Source organism: Pongo pygmaeus, chromosome 9, assembly GCF_028885625.2.
Source record: "Pongo pygmaeus isolate AG05252 chromosome 9, NHGRI_mPonPyg2-v2.0_pri, whole genome shotgun sequence".
In the NCBI taxonomy this organism is placed as follows: Eukaryota; Metazoa; Chordata; class Mammalia; order Primates; family Hominidae; genus Pongo; species Pongo pygmaeus.
In genome coordinates, this window is record NC_072382.2 from 11,940,468 (window position 1) to 11,963,471 (window position 23,004).

Below are 23,004 nucleotides of genomic sequence, written 5' to 3' on the forward strand. Positions count from 1 at the left end.
AGTCGCCGGGCTTGAAATGCGTGGGACCGCCCCCTCGTCACTGGGGGTGGGGTTACGCGTAGGTGACGTGGCCGCTTCCAGTCTTTGGTCGGGTTTCGGCGGCTTCAGCGCTCGGGGAGGAGGCAGTGACGGCCGGGGAGATTGGAAGTGGCGGCGGCGGCAGGCGGCAGAGGGGAGGTAAGATTCGCTTTAAGAGGAGATCTGGCCGCCGTGTCAGCTCTGGGGCAGTGGTTTTACGGGGGCGACGACTGACGGGGGGAAGGGAATCGGGCGAGCGGGCAAGTCCTGCCGGCCCGGCTCCGGGCGAGCGAATTCCTTGCCGTCCAATCAGGAAAGCCTCTGTTGAGAGAGACGTCGGCCTTAGCTAATGAGTGGTTGAAGTCTTCCAGAAGGCGGACCTTGGGCGGGGGGTGGGACTTCCTGTTTCAAATAAACACCCAGAGGTTTCCCCCTCCGCCCACCGAAGTGTGTCGGTCTTTGGAGGTCCGTCACCGGCCCTCCCTGAGGGGCCGAAGGAAACCGCGGAAACGAAGGGGCTGGGTTAGGGCCCGGGGCAGTTACACGGGCCGGGCCTCAGTCTCAGGACCACGGGGTTGCCTCTGGCCCTGTCTCTGCTTCAGGGTACCCGGCCCGCGCTCTGGCCGCCAGAGCCAAGTTGGAAGAAGAATCTGAAGCGGGTTCGACTTGGGACAGGGGAAAAGCGGGGCCCTTTCCGCTGCTAGCCCGCCCCAGGATTTGCGAGCGTCTTGGGCGCGAAAGTCCATGAGAAGTGCAGAAAGGGCTCGAGGATCTGTTGATTGGAGTGAGGCGGGGGAGTTTGGGGAAAGAAGCTGCCTGGGGAATGACACTCTCCCCTCCACAACAGTCCGAGGTTATGCGTCTCAATGATCCCGCGGAAACGCTACGGGTCTAAGAACACGGATCAGGGTGTCTACCTGGGTCTCTCAAAGACACAGGTCCTGTCCCCTGCAACTGTTGGCAGTAGCAGCAGCGACATCGCCCCTCTGCCCCCCCCAGTGGCCCTCGTCCCTCCCCCTCCCGACACCATGTCCTGCCGGGATCGGACCCAGGAGTTTCTGTCTGCCTGCAAGTCGCTGCAGACCCGTCAGGTAAGGACCTGGAGTGGAAAAGGCGAGGAGTGAGCCTTACTCAAATCTAGGAAGGACTGTGCTCCACCACTGTTAACTGAAGTAATTTTGGGGGGTACCTGATGGAACTGATAGGCTTGGATGGGGCCTATAGGGTCTGCTATAAGCAACAGAGAAGAGGTTGGCTGGCTAACTAGGGGCAAGGACTTAGACTTTTTTTTATGAGGAATCCCTTGGAGGGCAGGATTGCCATTCTGGAGGGAGTACTTCAGAGACTACTTGGCTGCAATATAATTGGTGTGAATAAGGAACAAGTTCTAAGAAGAGACTTTAGCTGAGAAACATGCACCTTGAATTTTCCAATATACTTCTACCATAAGTTTGCTCTGTAACCATGAGAAAATTAGTTAATGTAGTTACATCTTAGTTTTTATCTCTGTAAGATTAGGGACATTTTCTAGGTAAGTAATTTGTTGTTTTTGTTTTGTTTTGAGATCTGTTTTTCAACTCGGTCAACAGGCTGGAGTGTAGTGGCATGATGATAGCTCACTGCAGTCTTGAACTCCTAGACTCAAGGGATCCTCTTTCCTTAGCCTCCTGAGCAGCTGGGACTACATGGATGCACCACCCAGCTAATTTTAAAATTTTTTCGTACAGGCAGTGTCTCACTATGTTGCCCAGGTTGGTTTGGACACCACACCTGGCCCTAGATCAGTAATTTGTATCAAAATCACTTAGGGCTGGATGTGGTGGCTCATATCTGTAATTCCAGCACTTTGGGAGGCCTAGGCCAGAGGATCACTTGAGGCCAGGAGTTAGAGACCAGCAGGAGCAACAAAGCAAGACCCTGTCTCTACAAGGAAAAAAAAAAAAAAAGCTGGACGTGGTGGCGTGTGCCTGTAGTCCCAGCTACTTAGAAGGCTGAGCGAGGCCCAGTGTCTTCCTCTTTTTTTTTTTATTTTTATTTTGAGAAGGAATTTCACTCTTGTCGCCCAGACTGGAGTGCAGTGGCGCAATCTCGGCTCACTGCAACCTCCTCTTCCTGGGTTCAAGCGATTCTCCTGCCTCAGCCTCTAGAGTAGCTGGGATTACAGCTGCCCGTCACCATGCCCGGCTAATTTTTGTATTTTTTTTTAGGAGAGATGGGGTTTCACCATGTCAGTCAGGCTGGTCTTGAACTCCTGACCTGAGGTGATCTGCCCTCCTCAGTCTCCCAAAGTGCTGGGATTACAGGTATGAGTCACCACACCCGGCCTCTCTCTCTCGTTTTTAGGAAACAGGGTCTCACTCTGTCACCAAGGCTGGAGTGGAATGGTTCTATCTCATCTCACTGCAACATCTGCCCTCCCGGGCTCAAGCAACCCTCCTGCCTCAGGCTCCTCAGTAGCTGGGATTATAGGCATGTGCCACCACGTCTGGCTAATTTCTGTTTTGTTAGTAGAGATGGGGTTTTACCATGTTGCCCAGGCTGGTCTCGAACTTCTGGGCTCAAGTGATCCGTCTGCTTTATCTTCTCAAAGTGCTGGGATTACAGGTGTCAGCCACTGTACTCAGCTCCTCTTAAAAAAAAATTTGGGAGTGCTTTTTATTTATTTATTTATTTATTTATTTTTGAGATGGGAATTTCGCTCTTGTTGCCCAGGCTGTAGTGCAATGGCACGATCTTAGCTCACTGCAACCTCCGCCTCCCGGGTTCCAGTGATTCTCCTGCCTCAGCCTCCCAAGTAGCTGGGATTATAGACATGTGCCACCACGCCTGGCTAATTTTGTATTTTTAGTAGAGACGGGGTTTCTCCATGTTGGTCAGGCTGGTCCCAAACTCCTGACCTCAGGTGATCTGCCCACCTCAGCCTTCCAAAGTGCTGGGATTGCAAGCGTGAGCCACCGCGCCCAGCCGGATGTGTTTTTTTCAACAATCCCAGTGGGACCCGAGTAAGCATTTTTTGTTTGTTTGTTTGTTTTTGAGACAGAGTCTCTCTTTGTTGCCAGGCTGGAGTGCAGTGACATGATCTGAGTTCACTGCAGCCTCTGCCTCTGGGTTCAAGCAATTCTCCTGCCTCAGCCTCCCAAGTAGCTGGGATTACAGGCGGGTGCCACCACACCCAGCTAATTTTTGTATTTTTAGTAGAGACGGGGTTTCACCATGTTCGCCAGGATGGTCTCTGTCTCTTGACCTTGTGATCTGCTCGCCTCGGCCTCCCAAAATGCTGGATTACAGGCGTGAGCCAGTGCACCCGGCCAAGTAACTGTATTTATTTATTTATTTTTTGAGACGGAGTCTCGCTCTGTCACCCACCCAGTAACTGTATTTTTAAATATTTTTACTGATGGCTGGGCATGCTGGCTGACACCTGTAATCCCAGCACTTTGGGAGGCTGAGGTGGGAGGATTGCGTGAGCCTAGGAGTTCAAGACCAGCCTGGGCAATATAGCAAGACCCTATCTCTACAAAAAGTTAAAAATTAGCTAGGTGTAGTGGTGTGCCCTGTAGTACCAGCTACTTGGGAGGCTGAAGTCGGAGGATCGCTTGAGCCCAGGATGTCGAGGCCGCAGTAAGTTATGATCATGCTACTATATTCCAACCTGGGAGACAGAGTGAGACCCTGTCTCAAAAATAGAAAAGTTATAAAGAAGTGTTTTTCAGCTCATGGTAAAGCTGCTCTTCTATATGATCTCCAAGAGCTTTGCGATCATCCTTATTGATTTCCTGATTTGAGGAATAGAATGGCAATACTAGATACCATTTATTTAGTGCTTACTATGTACCAGGTAGTTGACTGAAGTACTTTTCAGCCTTTTTGTTATTTAACCTTAGCAACAATAGGAGATGTGTGGATTTTCTTCATTTTATAGAAGAGGAAGTAGAGATATAGAATGTTTTAAGTAACTCGCCCCAAATCCCCCAGCTAGTAATTGGTGAGTCAATATTTGAACTCAGGTCTACCTGCTCTTCAAATCTGGACTCTAAACAACTACCACTCATAAATCTAGATCATCTGATGGATGCCACCAGTACTAGAGATAGGTTAGCGGACATCTCAGGAAGAGTGAAAGCTGGAACTGAGGAAGGGAGGACTAAAGTTGTCACCTCCTGCCATTGCTTTTCAGAATGGAATCCAGACAAATAAGCCGGCTTTGCGTGCTGTCCGACAACGCAGTGAATTCACCCTCATGGCCAAGTGAGTTGGGAGAAGCTTTCTGGTGGGGTGATATAATGTCTGAAGAAAAGTAGACTTGCGATCAGTGGCCTTGGCTGTGAAGTCTGGGATTGGTTGTTCTGGAGCTTATGTGGGAAAAGGCCTCCCGCCCTTTCCCACAGTCTCACTAGTGGTCATTTGCAGGCGCATTGGGAAAGACCTTAGCAACACATTTGCCAAGCTGGAGAAGCTGACAATCTGTGAGTGTTCTTGGGGTCTTTCAGAAGTGGGGCAGTAAATCAAAGAGGGCTGAGGGCTATATTTCCTGAGCTTTGTCCTTGACCTCACCCATTGTGGCTTCTTGTTTGTCTCTGTAGTGGCAAAGCGCAAGTCCCTCTTTGATGATAAAGCAGTGGAAATTGAAGAGCTAACATATATCATCAAACAGGTGAGCTGCTAGCCATCAGGAGAGCCCAGCATTCCAATCAGATCACTTCTGTCTTCCTGTCATTTTCCATTGCCATGGGGACCCAGAGCAAGTTTCTTTTTTTAGAGAGGGGGTCTCACTGTATTGACCAGTCTGGAGTGTAGTGGTGTGACCTAGCTTATTGCAGCTCTTAACTCCTGGGCTCAAGCTGTCCTCCAGCCTGAGCCTCCTGAGTGGTAGAGACTACAGGGACATGCCCTCATTCCTGGATAATTTTTTTTTTTTTTTTTTTTTTGAGACAGAGTTTTGCTCTTTCACCCAGGCTGGAGTGCAATGGTGTGATCTTGGCTCACTGCAATCTCCACCTCCCAGGTGCAAGCGATTCTCCTGCCTCAGCCTCCCCAGTAGCTGGGACTACAGGCACCCGCCACCAATGACTGGCTAATTGTTTTATCTTTAGTAGAGATGGGGTTTCACCATGTTGGCCAGGCTGGTCTCGAACTCCTGACCTCAAGTGAGCCGCCCATCTTGGCCTCCCAAAGTGCTGGGATTACGGGTGTGAGCCACTGCACTCGATTGTAGTAGTAACTTTTATTTTATTTATTTATTTATTATTATTTTTTGAGACAGAGTTTCACTCCTGTTGCTCAGGCTAGAGTACAGTGGTGCGATCTCAGCTCACTGCAACCTCTGTCTCCTGGGTTCAAGTGACTCCCCTGCCTCAGCCTCCCGAATAGCTGGGATTACAGGCACATGCCACCGTGCCCGGCTAATTTTGTATTTTTAGTAGAGACGGGGTTTCTCCACGTTGGTCAGGCTGGTCTCAAACTCCTGACCTCAGGTGATCCGCCTACCTCAGCCTCTCAAAGTGCTGGGATTACAGGCATGAGCCACCGCGCCAGGCCAATAATAACTTTTTTTTTTTAAGACGGAGTCTCACTCTGTCGCCAGGCTGGAGTGCAGTGGCGCAATCTAGGCTCACTGCAACCTCCACCTCCCAGGTTCAAAATGATTCTTTTGCCTCAGCATCCCAAGTAGCTGGGACTATAGGCGCGCGACACCACACCCAGCTAATTTTTTGTATTTTTAGTAGAGATAGCATTTCACCATGTTGGCCAGGATGGTCTCAATCTCTTGACCTCATGATCTGCCTGCCTTGGCCTCTCAAAGTGCTGGGTTTACAGACATTAGCCACTGAGGAATTGTGTGTATGAAAATAGTTCTGTTGATGCCTCTCGAAACTACAGTGCCTTTGACTCTTCCCTTTTCCTGAGTACTGTCCGGGGGCTTTGTTGGTCATGCCCTAGACCCAAGATTTTGGCCTTTGAAAGGGTTCTGTGGCCAAGAGCATGGCCTCACAGAATGGAGCAGGGCAGTAGGCTAGAGGAGTAAACAAGTTATTTACAAATGGATGAAGGCCTACTTTGCCTCTTTCTAGCTCTTCTCTGCAGGGACTGAGCCAGAGCAAACACTAGACCTTGGAAAATCCTAGCAGGCCCATCTGGTCGGACTGTCTGAGATACTGTCACTCTGGCTAGTAACTTCCACCTTGCCTTTCCTACCAGAGATGGCCATCGTGAGAGATGCTGACTGAGGACTCCTTGGCTAATACTTTGTTTTTCCGTGGACTCTTTTATCAGGACATCAATAGCCTCAACAAACAAATTGCTCAGCTCCAGGATTTCGTGAGGGCCAAGGGCAGCCAGAGTGGCCGGCACCTGCAGACCCACTCCAACACCATTGTGGTCTCCTTGCAGGTGGGACCTGGGGAGGAAGGGAGGGAGGCAAAGGGGAAGAATGTGGAGTCTTCTTTGGTTGACCCTCTCTCCTTTTCTTCTAGTCGAAACTGGCTTCTATGTCCAATGACTTCAAATCGGTTTTAGAAGTGAGGACAGAGGTGAGAACCATCTGCGTAGGAGGGTGGGAATATGGGGGTAAAGATCCAACAGGGAAATGAAGAAGGGACACGTTCTACAGGGTCGTGGGGCCAGTGGTGGGAGTCTCTTTAACACGCCTGCTTTCTAGTGGCTTCAGGTCCTTTGCGTTTTTCCCCAACCCCAGAACCTGAAGCAGCAGAGGAGCCGGAGAGAGCAGTTCTCCCGGGCACCTGTGTCAGCCCTGCCCCTTGCCCCTAACCACCTGGGTAAGTCACAGGTAAAATGGGAAGCCCCGGGAGGTAAGGTTACTTACTCTGGTTGTGATGGCATCGTCTAAAGGCACGGGTTGGGTAGGAGAGTGGAGGGTCAAGGAATTTTCTAGGCTTTATCTCTCAGAGGCCGAATCAGATGGTTGAGATTCGTGATCCACATTTAGACTCCCACATTCTCACTGTTGGGGTGAATTCAGTTATATTCAGAATAATGATAATTTCTAATTTTTTTTGTACACTTACCTTTATTCACATTCTCTCATTTAATTTTCACAACCACCCTTTGAGAAAGCAACTATTATTATCCCCCATTTTACAGGTGAGGAAACTGAGGCTCAGAGAGGTTAAATGACCTGTCCAGGGTCACAAGGCTAGTAAGTGCCAGAGCTGGGATTCAAACCCAGAGCATGTGGGCTTTGAACTTGCTTTTCACTGTTAAGGTGTGCCACATCCTGTTTTCTCCCCCAGGGGGTAGTGCTGTGGTTTTGGGGGCAGAGTCCCATGCCTCCAAGGATGTCGCCATCGACATGATGGACTCTCGGACCAGCCAGCAGCTGCAGCTCATTGACGAGCAGGTACCCAGGCTCTGAACTAGGGAGAATCAGCTTCTCCATTATCCTCTGTGGTTCCCAAGAGAGTGTTTGGAGTGTGCCATGGGCAGAATAGCAAGCTGGGAGGGTTGTAAAAATGCAGGTCTGACCCTGAAGAAGCTGATGGTGCTCATGTGCTCTCTCCCTCTCCTGAAGGATTCCTACATCCAGAGTCGGGCAGACACCATGCAGAACATTGAGTCGACAATTGTTGAGCTGGGCTCCATCTTTCAGCAGTTGGCACACATGGTTAAGGAACAGGAGGAAACCATTCAGAGGTGAGACACATTCTCTCGCCCCAAACAGAGGAGCTTTCTCTTCCCCGTGGATTGGCATCTTAAAGTCCCCAGGGACTGCTTGATGCCCTTTGGAAGATAGAGTGAATTCTGCCCACCCATGGGACCCAGTTCACCTGCTTCCATCCACCCAACAAGTATTTATTGAGTACCTGTTCATGTGAGACACTGTTGCAGGTGCGGGAGATACAGTGGCAAGTAGGACAGTAAAGTCTGTCTGGAGCTGCTTTGTAGCATGTGTAAGTGTATGGAATTTGATAGGGCAGATGAGGACAGCTGTGGAAAAGAACTGACAAGGCTGGCACAGTGGCTCATACCTGTAATCCCATAGGCAGCACTTTGGGAGGCCGAGCAAGGCAGATCACTTGAGTTCAGGAATTCAAGACCAGTTTGGGCAACAAAGTGAGACCCCGTCTCTACAAAAAAATACAAAAACTAGCTGGGCATGGTGGCACGGGCCCGTAGTCCCAGCCACTTGAGAGGCTGAAGTGGGAGGATGGCTTGAACCTGGGAGGCAGAGGTTGCAGTGAGCCAAGATCGTGCCACTGCACTCCAGCCTGGGTGACAGAGCCAGATTCTGTGTCAAAAAAATAAAAATAAAAAATTGACCCACAAAATTTCAGGGAGTAATAAAGGCTGTATACAGAGTTAAAATAGGATGATGGGTTAAGAAAGTAAAGGATGGGTACGGTGGCTTACACCTGTAATTCCAGCACTTTGGGAGGTCCACACAGTCACTTGAACTCAGGAGTTCGAGACCAGCCTGGGCAACATGGTAAAACCCTATCTCTACAAAAATAAAAAAATTAGCTGGACGTGGTTGCGCGTGCCTGTGGTTCTAGCTACTTGGGAGGCTGAGGCGGGAGGATGACTTAAGCATGGGAGGTCGAGGCTGCAGTGAGCCATGATGGAACCACTGCGCTCCAGCCTGAGTGACAGAGCGAGACCCCATCTCAAAAAAAATAAGAACGTGACTAAGTAGGTATATCAGATTGTGTGGTAGGGAATGCTGCTCTGAAGACGTGACATTTAAGCAGAGACTTGAATGTCAAGAGGGATCCAGCCAGGCAAAGAAGAGAGAGTGTTCTAGGCCAAGGAGACAGCTAGAGCAAAGCCTTGTGGTGGGACAGTCTCACCATAGGAAGAATCAAGAAGGCCTGCGTGGCTAGAAAGTAATGAACAGGGATAGAGAAGTACAGGGTGTACTGGAGGGATGTAGGCAGAGGCCCAACAATGGGCTGGCCTCTCTGTTCCTCTGGTGCCTCCTGCTACTACAAGAGGTTTTATCTGCTCCTTCTCTGTGGTGCTTAGCATTTAGTCAGTCAGTTATGGGAATATAGCAGTGGACAAAAGAGACAAAATCCTTGCCCTTGTGGAACGTGTATCCTAATAGGGAGATAGATGTGAAAAAGTCATAATAAATAAATAGTATGTTAAAAAAAAAAAAGTCGTAAATGCCAAAAAAAAAAAAAAAAAGACAGTCAACACAGGATAAACTAATCAGGAGTGCCAGGTTTGGAGGGAGGTAGGCCCTATTAAGAAGGTGGCATCATACTTGGGAGAAGGTGAGGAAATTAGCTACATAGACCCTGGCAAAGGCCTGCAGGTGACAATATGTCTGATGAGTTAAAGGACAGCAGAAACTACTGCAGCTGGGATCAGTGAGGAAGAGAGTTGTACAAGGTGTGGTCGGAGGGGACCTGTGAGACCTCTTAGGACCATTGGTAGGCTTTAGCTTTTACTCTGAGTGACATAGGGAGCCATTGCAGGGGTTAGTTTTTCTGTGTTTGAGACAGAGCCTTGCTGTGTCGCCCAGGCTGGAGTGCAGTGGCACGATCTTGGCTCACTGCAACCTCCACCTCCTAGGTTCAAGTGATTCTCATGCCTCAGTCTCCCGAGTACCTGGGACCACAGGTGTGCACTGCCATGCCAGGCTACTTTTTGTATTTTTAGTAGAGACAGAGTTTTGCCACATTGGCCAGGCTGGTCTTGGACTCCTGGCCTCAAGTAACCTGTCCACCTTGGCCTCAAGTAACCTGTCCACCTTGGCCTCCCAAAGTGCTGGGATTACAGGTGTGAGCCATCACAACTGGCCAAATACATTTAACTTTATTTATTTATGCATGTATTTATTTATTTATTTATATTTTTGAGATGGAGTCTCACTCTGTCGCCAGGCTGGAATGCAGTGGCAGAATCTCGGCCCACTGCAACCTCTGCCTCCTGGGTCCAAGTGGTTCTCCTGCCTCAGCCTCCTGAGTAGCTGGGACTGCAAGTGCGCGAGACCACGCCCAGCTAATTTTTGTATTTTTAGTAGAGACAGGGTTTCACCATGTTGGCCAGGATGGTCTTAATCTCTTGACGTCATGATCTGCCCACTTCAGCCTCCCAAAGTGCTGGGATTACAGGCATGAGCCACCATGCCCGGCGTTAATTTTATTTTTATTTATTTATTTACTTTTGAGGCGGAGTTTCACTCTTGTCCAGGCTGGAGTGCAATGGCACCTCTTGCCTCACTGCCACCTCCGGGTTCAAGCAGTTCTCCTGCCTCAGCCTCCCGAGTAGCTGGGATTACATGCACCCACACCACTCCCAGCTAATTTTTGTATTTTTAGCAGAGTTGGGGTTTCACCATGTTGGCCAGGCTGGTCTTGACCTCCTGACCTCAGGCAGGCCGCCCACTTCGGCCTCCCAAAGTGCTGGGATTACAGATGTGAGCCACCGCGCCTGGCCACATTTAACTTTAAAACAAAAATTATAATAGTGTGTACTCTGGGATTTGTAAAGTACGTAGATGCAACAAATTTAACTGTAGAATAAAGGATGAAGCAAGAGGGTTTCAAGATTTTGACAGGTTTTTTTTTTGTTTGTTTGTTTGTTTTAAAATGGAGTTTTGCTCTGTTGCCAGGCTAGAGTGCAGTGGCTCCAGCTCAGGTCACTGCAGCCTCCACCTCCCAGGTTCAAGTAATTCTCCTGCCTGAGCCTCCCGAGTAGCTGGGATTATAGGCGCCCACCACCACGCCCAGCTAATTTTTGTATTTTTAGTGGAGACAGGGTTTCACCATGTTGGCCAGGATGGTCTCGATCTCTTGACCTTGTGATCTGCCTGCCTCGGCCTCCCAAAGTGCTGGGATTGTAGGTGTGAGCCACCGCACCTGGCCGATTTTGACAGTTTATGTGAAGTAGGCTGTGAAAAGTTAATAAGGTATATTGTAATACTTAGAGCAACCATTGAAATAAAACAGAAACTCGACTATGACATATAGCAAGAAGAGCAACAACCAAATTGAAATGGAAATAGAATTTTAATCAAAATTTCAATTAATTCAAAAGAAGGACAAGAGAGGATAAACAGAGAAACAAAAAAGAGAAAAATAGAAAATAGTGCCGGGCGCGGTGGCTCACACCTGTAATCCCAACACTTTGGGAGGCCAAGGCAGGCGGACCACGAGGTCAGGAGATCAAGACCATCCTGGCTAACATGGTGAAACCCCATCTCTACTAAAAATACAAAAAATTAGCCGGGCGTGGTGGCAGGTACCTGTAGTCCCAGCTGCTTGGGTGGCTGAGGCAGGAGAATGGTGTGAACCAGGAGGCGGAGCAGTGAGCTGAGATCGCGCCACTGCCCTCCAGCCTGGGCAACAGAGCGAGATTCCATCTCAAAAAAAAATAAAAAGAAAAGAAAATAGTAAAATGGCAGCCCTAAATCCAACCTTATTAAAAATTACAGCTGGCCTCAAGTGATCTTCCCACCTTGGCCTCCAAAAGTGCTGGGATTACATATGTGAGCCACCACACCTGGACAGATTCTGCCGTTTTTTTGTGTGTGGTTTTTTTTTTTTTTGAGACAGAGTCTTGCCGTGTTACCCAGGCTGGAGTGCAGTGGCGCGATCTCGGCTCACTGCAAGCTCCACCTCCCGGGTTCACGCCATTCTCCTGCCTCAGCCTCCTGAGTAGCTGGTACTACAGGCTCCCGCCATCACACCCAGCTAATTTTTGTATTTTTAGTAGAGGCAGGGTTTCACCATGTTAGCCAAGATGGTCTCGATCTCCTGACCTTGTGATCCGTCTGCCTCGGCCTCCCAAAGTTCTGGGATTACAGGCATGAGCCACCGCGCCCGGCCAATTCTGCCCATATTTTAATCTCCATCCCAGACCTGTCTCCTAAACTCCATATATCCATATTCCTGTTCAACATCTCCACTTACTGGCCTGGGAGCGGTGGCTCATGCCTGTATTCCTAACACTTTGGGAGGTTGAGGCGGGTGGATCATTTGAGGTTCAGGAGTTTGAGACCTGCTTGGCCAAAATGGTGAAACCCCATCTCAACTAAAAATACAAAAAAAAAAATATATATATATCTGGGCATGGTGACACATGCCTGTAATCCCAGCTACTCAGGAGCCAGAGGTGGGAGAATCACTTTAACCTTAGAGGCGGAGGTTGCAGTGAGTCGAGATCGTGCCATTGCATTCCAACCTGGGCAGCAAGAGCAAAACTCTCAAAAAACAAAAACAAAAACACAAGCTGGGCGTGGTGGTGCACTTCCTGGTCCCAGCTACTGGGAAGTCTGAGGCAGGAGGATCTCCTGAGCCCCGGGGGCGGAGGTTGCAGTGAGCAGAGACTGGGCCACTGTACTCCAGCCTGGGTGACAGCAACACCCTGTCTCAAAAAAAAAAAAAAGTATTAAAAAGTTAAATGTATTTTAAAGAAATTAAGAGGAAGACATGGTAATAGTACTCACATATTTACCATCTTCAGTGTTCTTCATTCCTCCTTGAATAGATCTAAGTTTCCCGCTGGTATCTCTTCCCTTTATCCTGAAGAAGCACTTCCTTTGGTATTTTTTTTGTAGTGGAGATCTGCTGACAACAATTTCTTTCAGTTTTCTTTCATCTGAAAACTGAAATCTTTTTCACTAAATCAAAACTAAACTTTTTTCACCTTCTTTTTTTTTTTTATTTTTTATTTTTTGAGACAGAGTCTCTCACTGTGTTGCCTAGGCTGGAGTGCAGTGGCGCGATCTCGGCTTACTGCAAGCTCTGCCTCCCGGGTTCATGCCATTCTCCTGCCTCAGCCTCCCGAGTAGCTGGGACTACAGGCGCCCACCACCACACCTGGCTAATTTTTTTTGTATTTTTAGTAGAGACGGGGTTTCACCGTGTTAGCCAGAATGGTCTCGATCTCCTGACCTCGTGATCTGTCTGCCTCGGTCTCCCGAAGTGCTGGGATTATAGGCGTGAGCCACCGTGCCTGTCCTCACCTTCATTTTTGAAGGATGTTTTCTCTGGATATAGAATTCTGGATATACAATTGTTTTTTTCTTTTTTTTTTAACTTTTTATTTTTTCCTGAGACAGGGTCTCACTCTCTTGCCCAGGCTGGAGTGCAAGTGGCACGATCATGGCTCACTGCTGCCTTGACCTCCCACCTCAGCCTCCTCTGAGTAGCTGGGGCTACAGGCATACACCACCACACCAGGCTGATTTTTTTTCTTTTTTTTTTTTTGGTAGAGATGGGGATCTCACATGTTGCCCAGGCAGGTCTCAAACTCCTGGGCTCAAGAAATCTTCCCACCTTGACCTCCCGATGTGCCTGGCTCATACAGATTTATTTATTTATTTATTTTTTCCCTGAGACGGAGTTTTTGCTCTTGTTGCCTAGGCTGGAGTGCAGTGGTGCGATCTCGGCTCATTGCAGCCTCCACCTCCTGGGTTCAAGCGATTCTTGTGCCTCAGCTTACTGAGTAGCTGGGATTACAGGCACCCACCAGCATACCCAGCTAATTTTTTTTTGTATTTTTAGTAGAGATGGGGTTTCACTATGTTGGCCAGGCTGGTCTTGAACTCCTGACCTCAAGTGATCCTCCCACTTCCGCCTCCCAAAATGCTGGGATCACAGCATGAGCCACAGCACCTGGCCCTATCATGTCTTTTTTTTTTTTTTTTTTTTTTTGAGATGGAGTTTCGCTCTTGTCATCCAGGCCGGCATGCAGTGGTGCGATCTTGGCTCACTGGAACCTCTGCCTCCTGGATTCAAGCGATTCTCCTGCCTCAGCCTCCTGAGTAGCTGGGATTACAGGTGCCCACCATCACGCGTGGCTAATTTTTTATATTTTTAGGAGAGATGGGGTTTTGCCATGTTGGGCAGTCTGGTCTCAAACTACTGACCTCAGGTGATCCGCCCACCTCGGGCACCCAAAGTGCTGGGATTATAGGGGTGAGCCACCACGCCCAGCCTCTGAGTTTCTTTTATGTGTAAATTTGTCTTTAAATTTAGGAAGTATTTGGCTATTATTACTTTAAACATTTTTCTGCCTCTGTCCTTACCATCTGGAAATATATACATATATATGTTTCCAGATACATGTCTTATATAATAAATTTATATTTATTGTATGTATATTTTCAGGTCAATCTGCTGTTAAGCCCATTTGGTGAATTTTTTTAGATAATTTTCAGTTTCAAATTTACACTTGGTTCTTTTTTAGAGATTGTTTCTCTGCTGTGATTTACTACCTTCTTAGTGAGTACAAGCATATTTTCCCTCAGTTATAATAGCTGCCTTAAAATTTAATTCTCATCATCTGGATTATCCTAGGGATAGTGCCATTAATTGCCTTTTCTGTATGGGTCACAGTTCCCTGTTTCATTGTATATCTACTAATTGAGGATTTTATCGTGCATGTTATAATTGATATATTATGAAGATTCTGGATTATGTTTCTATAAAGAATGTTGACTTTTTTGTTTTCACAGGCAGTTAACTTGGCTGAACTAAGATCATTGTTTTTTGTATTACCTCTGTGGTTTATGTAATTTATGGAATGATTGGTATAATAGGAGGTACCCAGGCATTACTGGAAGCAGAGCCTCGAGGAGTGAGAAATAGTCATTGGATTCAGCAATGTAGATATCGTTGGTGACTTTGAGTCAGATTCAATAGAGGGATGGGAGCAAAAGCTCGAATGCAGTGGCGTTTAAGAGAGAATGAGGCTAGCCATAGTGGCTCTTGCCTGTAATCCTAGCACTTTGGGAGGCTGAGGCAGGTGGATCCCTTGAGGCCAGGAGTTCAAGACCAGCCTGGGCAACATGGTGAAACCCCATCTCCACTGAAAATACAAAAAATTACCTGGGCGTGGTGGTGTGTGCCTGTCATCCCCAGGAGGCTGAGGTTGCAGTGAGCCGAGATCCCGCCACTGCACTCCAGCCTGAGTGACAGAGCAAGACTCTGTCTCAAAACAGAAAAACAAACAAGAATGAGAGAGAGCAATTAGAAAGAGTAGGAATAGATGAATAGACAGCTCTTTCTTTCTTTCTTTCTTTTTTTTTTAAAGAGTCTTGCTCTGTCGCCAGGCTGGAGTGCAGTGGCGCAATCTCGGCTCACTGCAACCTTCGCCTCCCGGGTTCAAGCGATTCTCTTTCCTCAGCCTCCCGAGTACAGGCATGTACCACCACACCCTTACCCAGCTAATTCTTCCTTTTTTTTTTTTTTCAGTAAAGGCGGGTTTCACCATGTTAGCCAGGATGGAGAATGGACAGCTCTAAGAGTTTTGCTTCAAAATGGAGAAAGGAAATGAAGTAATAGCTGATAGGAGGAAGTTAATCAGAAGTTTTCTTTTTTTGTTTTTTTCTATGAAAATTTGGGGGTTAGGCAAAGTAGCTTACACCTGTAATCCTAGTGCTCTGGGAGTTCAAGGCGGGAGGATCGCTTGAGGCCAGAAGTTTGGGACCAACCTAGACAACATAGCAAGACCCTATCTCTCCAAGAAAATGAAAAATTAGCCTGGCATGGTGACATGCCTGTAGTCCTAGCTATTTAGGAGGCTCAGCAGAAAAGATCACTTGAGTCTAGGAGTAGGAGGTTACAATAAGCTATGATGGTGCCATTGTACTACGGCCTGGGCAATAGAGTGAGACCCTGTCTCTAAAAAATTTTTTAAAAGAAAAATTTTAAGTTTACCAGTAAGTTGAAAGAACCATAATAAACATTAATATAGCTGCAACCTACATTCAACAGTTAACAGTTGGCCAGATTAGCTTTATCTTTATTTTTCTGAACCATTTCACAGTAGGTTGCTGATATCATGATACTTAATCTTTAAATATTTTAACATGCATCTCCTAAGAATACACAAATTCTCTTTAAAAACCACATCCAGTACTCACTTCAGCAGGATATATATTAAAATTTGAATAATACAGAGGTTAGCATGGCCTCTGCACATGGATGGCACAAATTTGTGAAGCTTCCCGTATTTTTTATTACCTGGGTGATGAGATAATACATATACCAAGCCCCAAGACGCAATTTATTTATAGAACCAACCTACACATGTACCCCTGAAACTAGAATAAAATTTAAAAATTAAATAAAAAAATAAAAAACGGACTGGGCGCAGTGGCTCACATCTGTAATCCTAGTACTTCAGGAGGCCAAAGTGGGCGGATCACCTGAGGTCAGGAGTTTGAGACCAGCCTGGCCAACATGGAGAAACCCCGTCTCTACTAAAAATACAAAAATTAGCTGGGCATAGTGGTGCATGCCTGTGGTCCCAGCTAATTGGGAGGCTGAGGCAGGAAAAGTGCTTGAACCTGGGAGGCAGAGGTTGCAGTAAGCCGAGATTGTGCCACTGCACTCCAGCCTGGGCTACAGAACGAGACTGTTTCAAAAAATTAAAAAAAAAAACCACACCCAGTTATCCTATCTGTGAAAATTAACGATTTCCTAATATTATGTATTATTCAGTGAGTGTCACTCACAACAGAGTGATACTCTCTCAAAACACCCAGTTATGTCTGTGAAAATTAATGATTTCCTAATATTATGTATTATCCAGTGAGTGTTATGACAGAGCGAGACTCTGTCCTAAAAAATAAAAAATAAATAAAATAAAAACCACGCCCAGTTGGCTGGGCGCGGTGGCTCATGCCTGTAATCCCAGTACTTTGGGAGGCCGAGGTGGGTGGATCACGAGGTCAAGAGATCAAGACCATCCTGGCCAACATGGTGAAACCCCATCTCTACTGAAAACAGAAAAATTAACTGGGCGTGGTGGTGCGTGCCTGTAGTCCCAGCTACTCGGGAGGCTGAGGCAGGAGAATCACTTGAACCTGGGAGGTGTAGGTTTCAGTGAGCCGAGATCGTACCACTGCACTCTGGCCTGGCAACAGAGCAAGACTCCATCTCAAAAAAAAAAAAAAAAAGACACCCAGTTATCCGATCTGTTAGAATTAACTATTTCCTAATATTATGTGATATCCAGTGAGTGTTTACATTTTCCCAGTTGTCCCCAAACTGTTTAATAGCTTTTTAAAAATTAAATCAGAAAGCCAGGCATGGTGGCTCACACCTGTAATCCTAGCACTTTGGGAGGCCAAGGTGGGCGGATCACCTGAGGTCAGGAGCTGGAGACCAGCCTGACCAACACGGAGAAACCCCGTTTCTACTAAAAATACAAAATTTGCTGAGCGTGGTGGCGCATGCAGGAGAATCACTTGAACCCGGGAGGCGGTGGTTGCGGTGAGCCAAGATTGCGCCATTGCACTCCAGCCTGGGCAACAAGAGCGAAACTCCGTCTCAAAACAAAACAAAAAAAAACAAAATTAGCTGGGTGTGGTGGCGCATGCCTGTAATCCCAGCTATTTGGCATGCTGAGGCAGGAGAATCTCTTGAACCCGGGATGCGGAAGTTGGGTGAGCCGAGATCGCACCATTGCACTCCAGCCTGGGCAACAGAGTGAGACTCCATCTCAAAAAAAAAAAAAAAAAAGGAAGAGTCCCAGGTGCGGTGGCTCACACGTGTAATCCCAGCACTTTGGGAGGCAGAAGTGGGTGGATCACCTAAGGTCAGGAGTTCAAGACCAGGCTGATCAACATGGTGAAACCCATCTCTGCCAAAAATACAAAATTAGGGCGTGGTGGTGCATGCCTGTAATCCTAGCTACTTGGGAGGCTGAGGCACGAAAATTGCTTGAACCCAGGAGGTGGAGGTTGCAGTGAGCCAGGGTCGTGCCATTGCACTTCATCCTGAGCAACAAGAGTGAAACTCCATCTCAAGTAAATTAATTAAATTCTTTCTCTTTTCTGAGCATCACTATAGGCTTTAATTATAGGTTTTAATGTATTGTTTGTCTTATTATTAGTTAGGGCAATGATTATTGTGCGTGCTCAAGTTGTTCAAATATGTCTGGTGGGAGCCTAGAGGGTTTAAAAGGCTGAGAAAAAATAAAGGTATGTTTGCATGCCAATGGGAATGATGCAACAGATAAATTTAAAAATGATAATATAGGAGAAAGATGGGAGAATTCTTGAAATGATGTCCTTGAGAAGGTGAAAGGAAGTGGGCTCCAGGGCATAAATCGAGGCTTGGCTCTAAGAGGAGCTGGCGATAGGTGGGAAGACAGAGGCTATCGTAGCAATGCTAGGGGTGGAGCGGCATTTATCTTCAGACCACTTTAGTCTTCTCAGCTTATTAAGAAGAAAAGCCAGTAGAGGAGAGGATAGGGGAGAGGAGGTGTAGGAGGTTTTAGGAGTCCACTCCTGCCCACTTGCTCTTATCCCTTTAGCCGGGGTCCAACCCTGATTGATCTTTATTCCCCATGGTATCTAGCAGAGTGCTTTTACCCTACGTTGTTGATCATGTGAAACTGAGTGAGCACCTACATTTGTATAAAGCCGGTTTCTGAACATCAATCCACCAAGCAGCCTCACACATTTAATTGGCCAAGGTAAAAGAAAACACTTGGAGATTCTGATTCGAGAGATGTGAATGGAGTGGGCTTTCAGGCAGCTTCATTTTTACAAATTCCATAGGGGGTTCTGATAAGCATCCAGGTTTGGGAACCACTGATTAAAAGAAAGTTTGTTTATTCAACTACTATATGTTGAGCACCAGCCATTTATAAGGTACTGTGAGTACAGCTGTCTTGATCCTAGAGTCAGGAGAATTGACTGATTTTTGTTGTTGTTATTGTTTGTTTGAGACAGTCTCACTCTGTCACCCAGGCTGCAGTGCAGTGGCACGATCTTGGCTCACTGCAACCCCTGCTTCCCAGGTTCAAGCGATTCTCCTGCCTCAGCCTCCCAAGTAGCTGGGATTACAGGCATGCGCCACCATGCCTGGCTAATAATTGACTGTTTTTTTTTTTTTTTTTTTTTTGAGACGGAGTCTCACTCTGTCACCCAGGCTGGAGTGCAGTGGCAACCTCCGCCTCCTGGGTTCAAATGATTCTTCTGCCTCAGCCTCCCAAGTAGCTGGGACTACAGGCGCGAGCCACCACGTCCGGCTAATTTTTGTATTTTTAGTAGAGATGGGGGTGTCACCATATTGGCCAGGCTGGTCTCGAACTCCTAGACCTCGTGATCCGCCCACCTTGACCTCCCAAAGTGCTGGGATTACAGGCGTGAGCCACCGCGCCCGGCCTAATTGACTGATTTTTATCTATTTCAGCTGAGACCTAGGGAACCCCTTGCAGAGTTAGGCCATAAACACCATAGCTCCTTGAGCTATGTTGTATTTTGAACATTAGAATATTAAGTCTGGGTGTGGTGGCTCACGCCTGTAATCCCAGCTCTTTGGGAGGCCTAGACGGGCGAATCATGAGGTCAGGAGATCTAGACCATCCTGGCTAACACGGTGAAACCACATCTCTACTAAAAAAAATACAAAAAAATTAGCCGGGTGTGGTGGCCAGCGCCTGTAGTCCCAGCTACTCGGGAGGCTGAGGCAGGAGAATGGCGTGAACCCAGGAGGCGGAGCTTGCAGTGAGCCCAGATCACGCCACTGCACTCCAGCCTGGGCAACAGAGCAAGACTCCGTTTCCAAAAAAAAAAAGAATGTTATTGTAGAGTCAGAGAAACAGAATTATAAAAGATATGGAGGGCTGGGCGCAGTGGCTCACGCCTGTAATCCCAGCACTTTGGGAGGCCGAGGCGGGCGGATCATCTGAGGTCCAGAGTTTGAGACCAGCCTGACCAACATGGAGAAACCCCGCCTCTACTAAAAATACAAAATTAGCCGGGCATGGTGGCGCATGCATGTAATCCCAGCTACTCCAGAGGCTGAGGCAGGAGAATGGTTTGAACCCGGGAGGCAGAGGTTGCTGTGAGCTGAGATCGCACCATTGCACTCCAGCCTGGGCAACAAGAGCGAAACTCCATCTCAAAAAAAAAAAAGAAAAAAAGATATTTGAGTTCTTTCCTCAATCTATATACATCTAAAATAAAGTTATAGCATATAGGCAACTTTACATTCTAGTCTTCCTTGAAACAGTGTCATAAGTATTTTTCACTGTTAGCATGTGTTTGCTCATTGGTTTAGCAAACATTTGTTGCTGCTGTGAGCTAATCCTGCTGGGTCTGAGGATAAAAGGGTGAAAGACCATTCTGGTCCTCCTGGAGCTCACTAGTAGGAGAGACATAAGTTGACAGTGACAGCTCAGTATGATAGGGCAAAAAGAGAAGGGGATGAGGCTGGGTGCGGTGGCTCATCCCTGTAATCCTAGCACTTTGGGAGGCTGAGGCAGGATTACTTGAGGCCAGCAGTTCAAGACAGCCTGTGCAACACAGAGACCCCGTCTCTATTAAAAAAAAAAAAAAAAAAAAAAAGGGGATGAGAGAACTCAGAGTAGGTACTGCTCCTAGATGGGGCCTAGGGGCCTTCGCAGAAGTGATACCAAGCTAAGACTTGAAGGGAATGCCAGCCCAAAAAGGGGAAAGGAGAAGCTGTTCCATGTGAGGAAAAAACAGCACAGAAATGAGAAAGAACTTGGTAGATTCAGGAGTGCAGAATTATTCAGCATGGCTAGGGGAGTGGTGAGAGGCAAGGCCAGGTCACAGATGACCTGTGTGTCACAGCAAGAAATTCGGTGTCAGGGAGAGAACATAAGAAGAAGCAAGTGGATTGATGCTGGGTGAGAATTAGGTTTGTTCTGGATGTGCTGAGTGCCTCAGACTTCATGGGACAGCTAAATGACAAAGTTTAGTAGGGCATTTCATGTTCTGATGTTTGGAAGAGAAGGCAGTGCTAGAGGTAAGGACTTAGGACAGTGGCCTCTTGGTGAAACCCTGGGCATAGACCACCCAGAGACTAGGTAAAGTGAAAAAAAGGTCAGGACAGATCCCCCATGTAGTCAGGGGATATGTAGAGAAGGGAAGAATCTGGCCAGACTGAGGAGGAAGGTTGAGGAAGATGAGAGAAGAAAGCAGAGAGAGAAATGTGTCCTTAGAACTTGGGGTAGAGGAATTTTAAGGAGTGGTTATTTCTCCTTGCTCCTGGGAAAGAAAGTTTGAGGTAAGGATGTGTTTGAGTCAGGAGGGGCTTGAATTAATTGGATCAGTGCCAGTATTTTCAGTGGACTGGTTCACTAGCAATTTTACAGTATGTTGGAGCATAAAAGGGAAATAAGGAAGTAGAATTTATGGGCAACCATATACAAAATAAATTTATGAAAGGATGCAATCTTTAAAATATGTGTAGACATTCATATGCTTCCTCCCTGCATGCCAGTGGATCTGGGTTTCAGCACTTGCTCTAGAAACCACTGATTTAAGTCTGAAGTGTTTTGGGATGCAGATTCTTGGGCCCCAACCTAGAATTTCTGGTTGTGACACTTGAGAATTTTTATATTTGAGAATTCAACAGGTGATTCTTATTTTTCCTAAGGTGTGAAAACCACTGATCTAATGTTGCTCAGTCATTTTCCTTTTCACCTCATAAAATATTCAAACTACAGAAAAGTTGGGAGGATAGCACAATAAACACTCATATTCCTTTCACCTGTAGTCACTCACTTTTTTTGTTTTCATGTTTGTTTTTTTCTTTTCTTTTGAGACAAGGTGACACTCTGTCACTCAGGCTATAGTGCAGTAGCGCAATAATGGCTCACTGCAGCCTCAAACACCTGGGCATAAGTGATCCCCACACCTCAGCCTCCCCAGTAGCTGGGATAACAGGTGCATGCCACCATGTCCAGCTAATTTTTAAATTTTTTTGTAGAGACAGAGTCTCCTATATTCTCCAGGCTGTTCTTGAACTCCTGAACTCAAGCAGTCCAGCCACCTTGGCTTCCCAAAGTGCTGGGATTACAGGCATGGGCCAGATCTGGCCACCAATTGTTAACATTTTATCACTTTTTTTCTCCTCTTTTTTTTTTTTTTTGAGACGGAGTCTTGCTCTGTCACCCAGATTGGAGTGCAGTGGTGCGAGATCTCAGCTCACTGCAATCTCCGCCTCCCGGGTTCAAGTGGTTCTCCTGCCTCAGCCTCCTGAGTAGCTGGGGTTACAGCACGTCACCACATCCAGCTAATTTTTGTATTTTTAGTAGAGACGGGTTTTCACCATGTTGGTCAGGCGGGTCTCAAACCCCTGAACTTGTGATCCGCCCGCCTCAGCCTCCCAGAATGCTGGGATTATCCGCGTGAGCCACCATGCTCAGCCTTTCCCCTCTTTCTTTTGCCAAATTATTTGAAAGTAGGTGCAAATTTCATGCTGTTTTATCCCTAGATACTACAGCATGCTAAGAATAAGGCATTCTCCTGAACAGCCATAATGTCATTTTCTTTTTCTTTTTTTTTTTTTTGAGACGGAGTCTTGCTCTGTTTCCCAGGCTGGAGTGCAGTGGCGCAATCCCCACTCACTGCAAGCTCTGCCTCCCAGGTTCACACCATTCTCCTGCCTCAGCCTCCTGAGTAGCTGGGACTACAGGCGCCCGCCACCACGCCTGGCTAATATTTTGTATTTTTAGTAGAGACGGGGTTTCACCATGTTAGCCAGGATGGTCTCGATCTCCTGACCTCGTGATCCACCCACCTTGGCCTCCCAAAGTGCTGGGATTACAGGTGTGAGCCACCACGCCCTGCCTATAATGTCATTTTCAAGCTAAGAAAATTAACAGTTCTCCAACATGATCCAGTTATCAGCCCATGTTCACGTTTCCCCATCTGATTTTTTTTTTTTTTTTTTTTTTTTTTGAGATGGAGTCTCGCTCTGTCACCCAGGCTGGAGTGCAGTGGCACGATCTCGGCTCACTGCAAGCTCCACCTCCCAGGTTCACGCCATTCTCCTGCCTCAGCCTCCCGAATAGCCAGAACTACAGGTGCCCGCCACCATGCCTCGCTAATTTTTTGTATTTTTAGTAGAGATGGGGTTTCACCGTGTTAGCCTGAATGGTCTCGATCTCCTGACTTCATGATCGGCCTGCCTCGGCCTCCCAAAGTGCTGGATTACAGGCGTGAGCCACCATGTCCGGCCCCCATCTGATATTTAAAACAAAAGTTTTTATTTTTTTTTTCTTTCAATTTAAGACCCAGGAAGATTC

At 47.1% G+C, this 23,004-nt stretch overlaps 1 protein-coding gene and 1 non-coding gene across 3 annotated transcripts in view; both read left to right on the forward strand.

Annotated features, from left to right (window-relative positions):
- The window catches only part of STX5 (syntaxin 5), a 25,062-nt gene continuing 2,058 nt past the window's right edge, over positions 1-23,004 (forward strand). The window contains exons 1-10 of one of the 2 annotated variants that reach the window (XM_054440405.1): positions 1-177; positions 621-1,109; positions 4,196-4,266; positions 4,429-4,484; positions 4,602-4,672; positions 6,292-6,408; positions 6,492-6,548; positions 6,713-6,794; positions 7,269-7,375; positions 7,547-7,668. In XM_054440405.1, coding sequence (XP_054296380.1) covers positions 885-1,109; positions 4,196-4,266; positions 4,429-4,484; positions 4,602-4,672; positions 6,292-6,408; positions 6,492-6,548; positions 6,713-6,794; positions 7,269-7,375; positions 7,547-7,668 — 908 coding nt within the window. In that variant the 5' untranslated portion in view covers positions 1-177; positions 621-884. The remainder of the gene's footprint in view (positions 178-620; positions 1,110-4,195; positions 4,267-4,428; positions 4,485-4,601; positions 4,673-6,291; positions 6,409-6,491; positions 6,549-6,712; positions 6,795-7,268; positions 7,376-7,546; positions 7,669-23,004) is intronic. The other variant, XM_054440404.1, reaches the window with a different exon arrangement.
- Positions 15,846-15,947, forward strand: LOC129009104 (U6 spliceosomal RNA). The gene has a single exon (XR_008492646.1). It is a non-coding gene; the product is annotated as a U6 spliceosomal RNA (small nuclear RNA).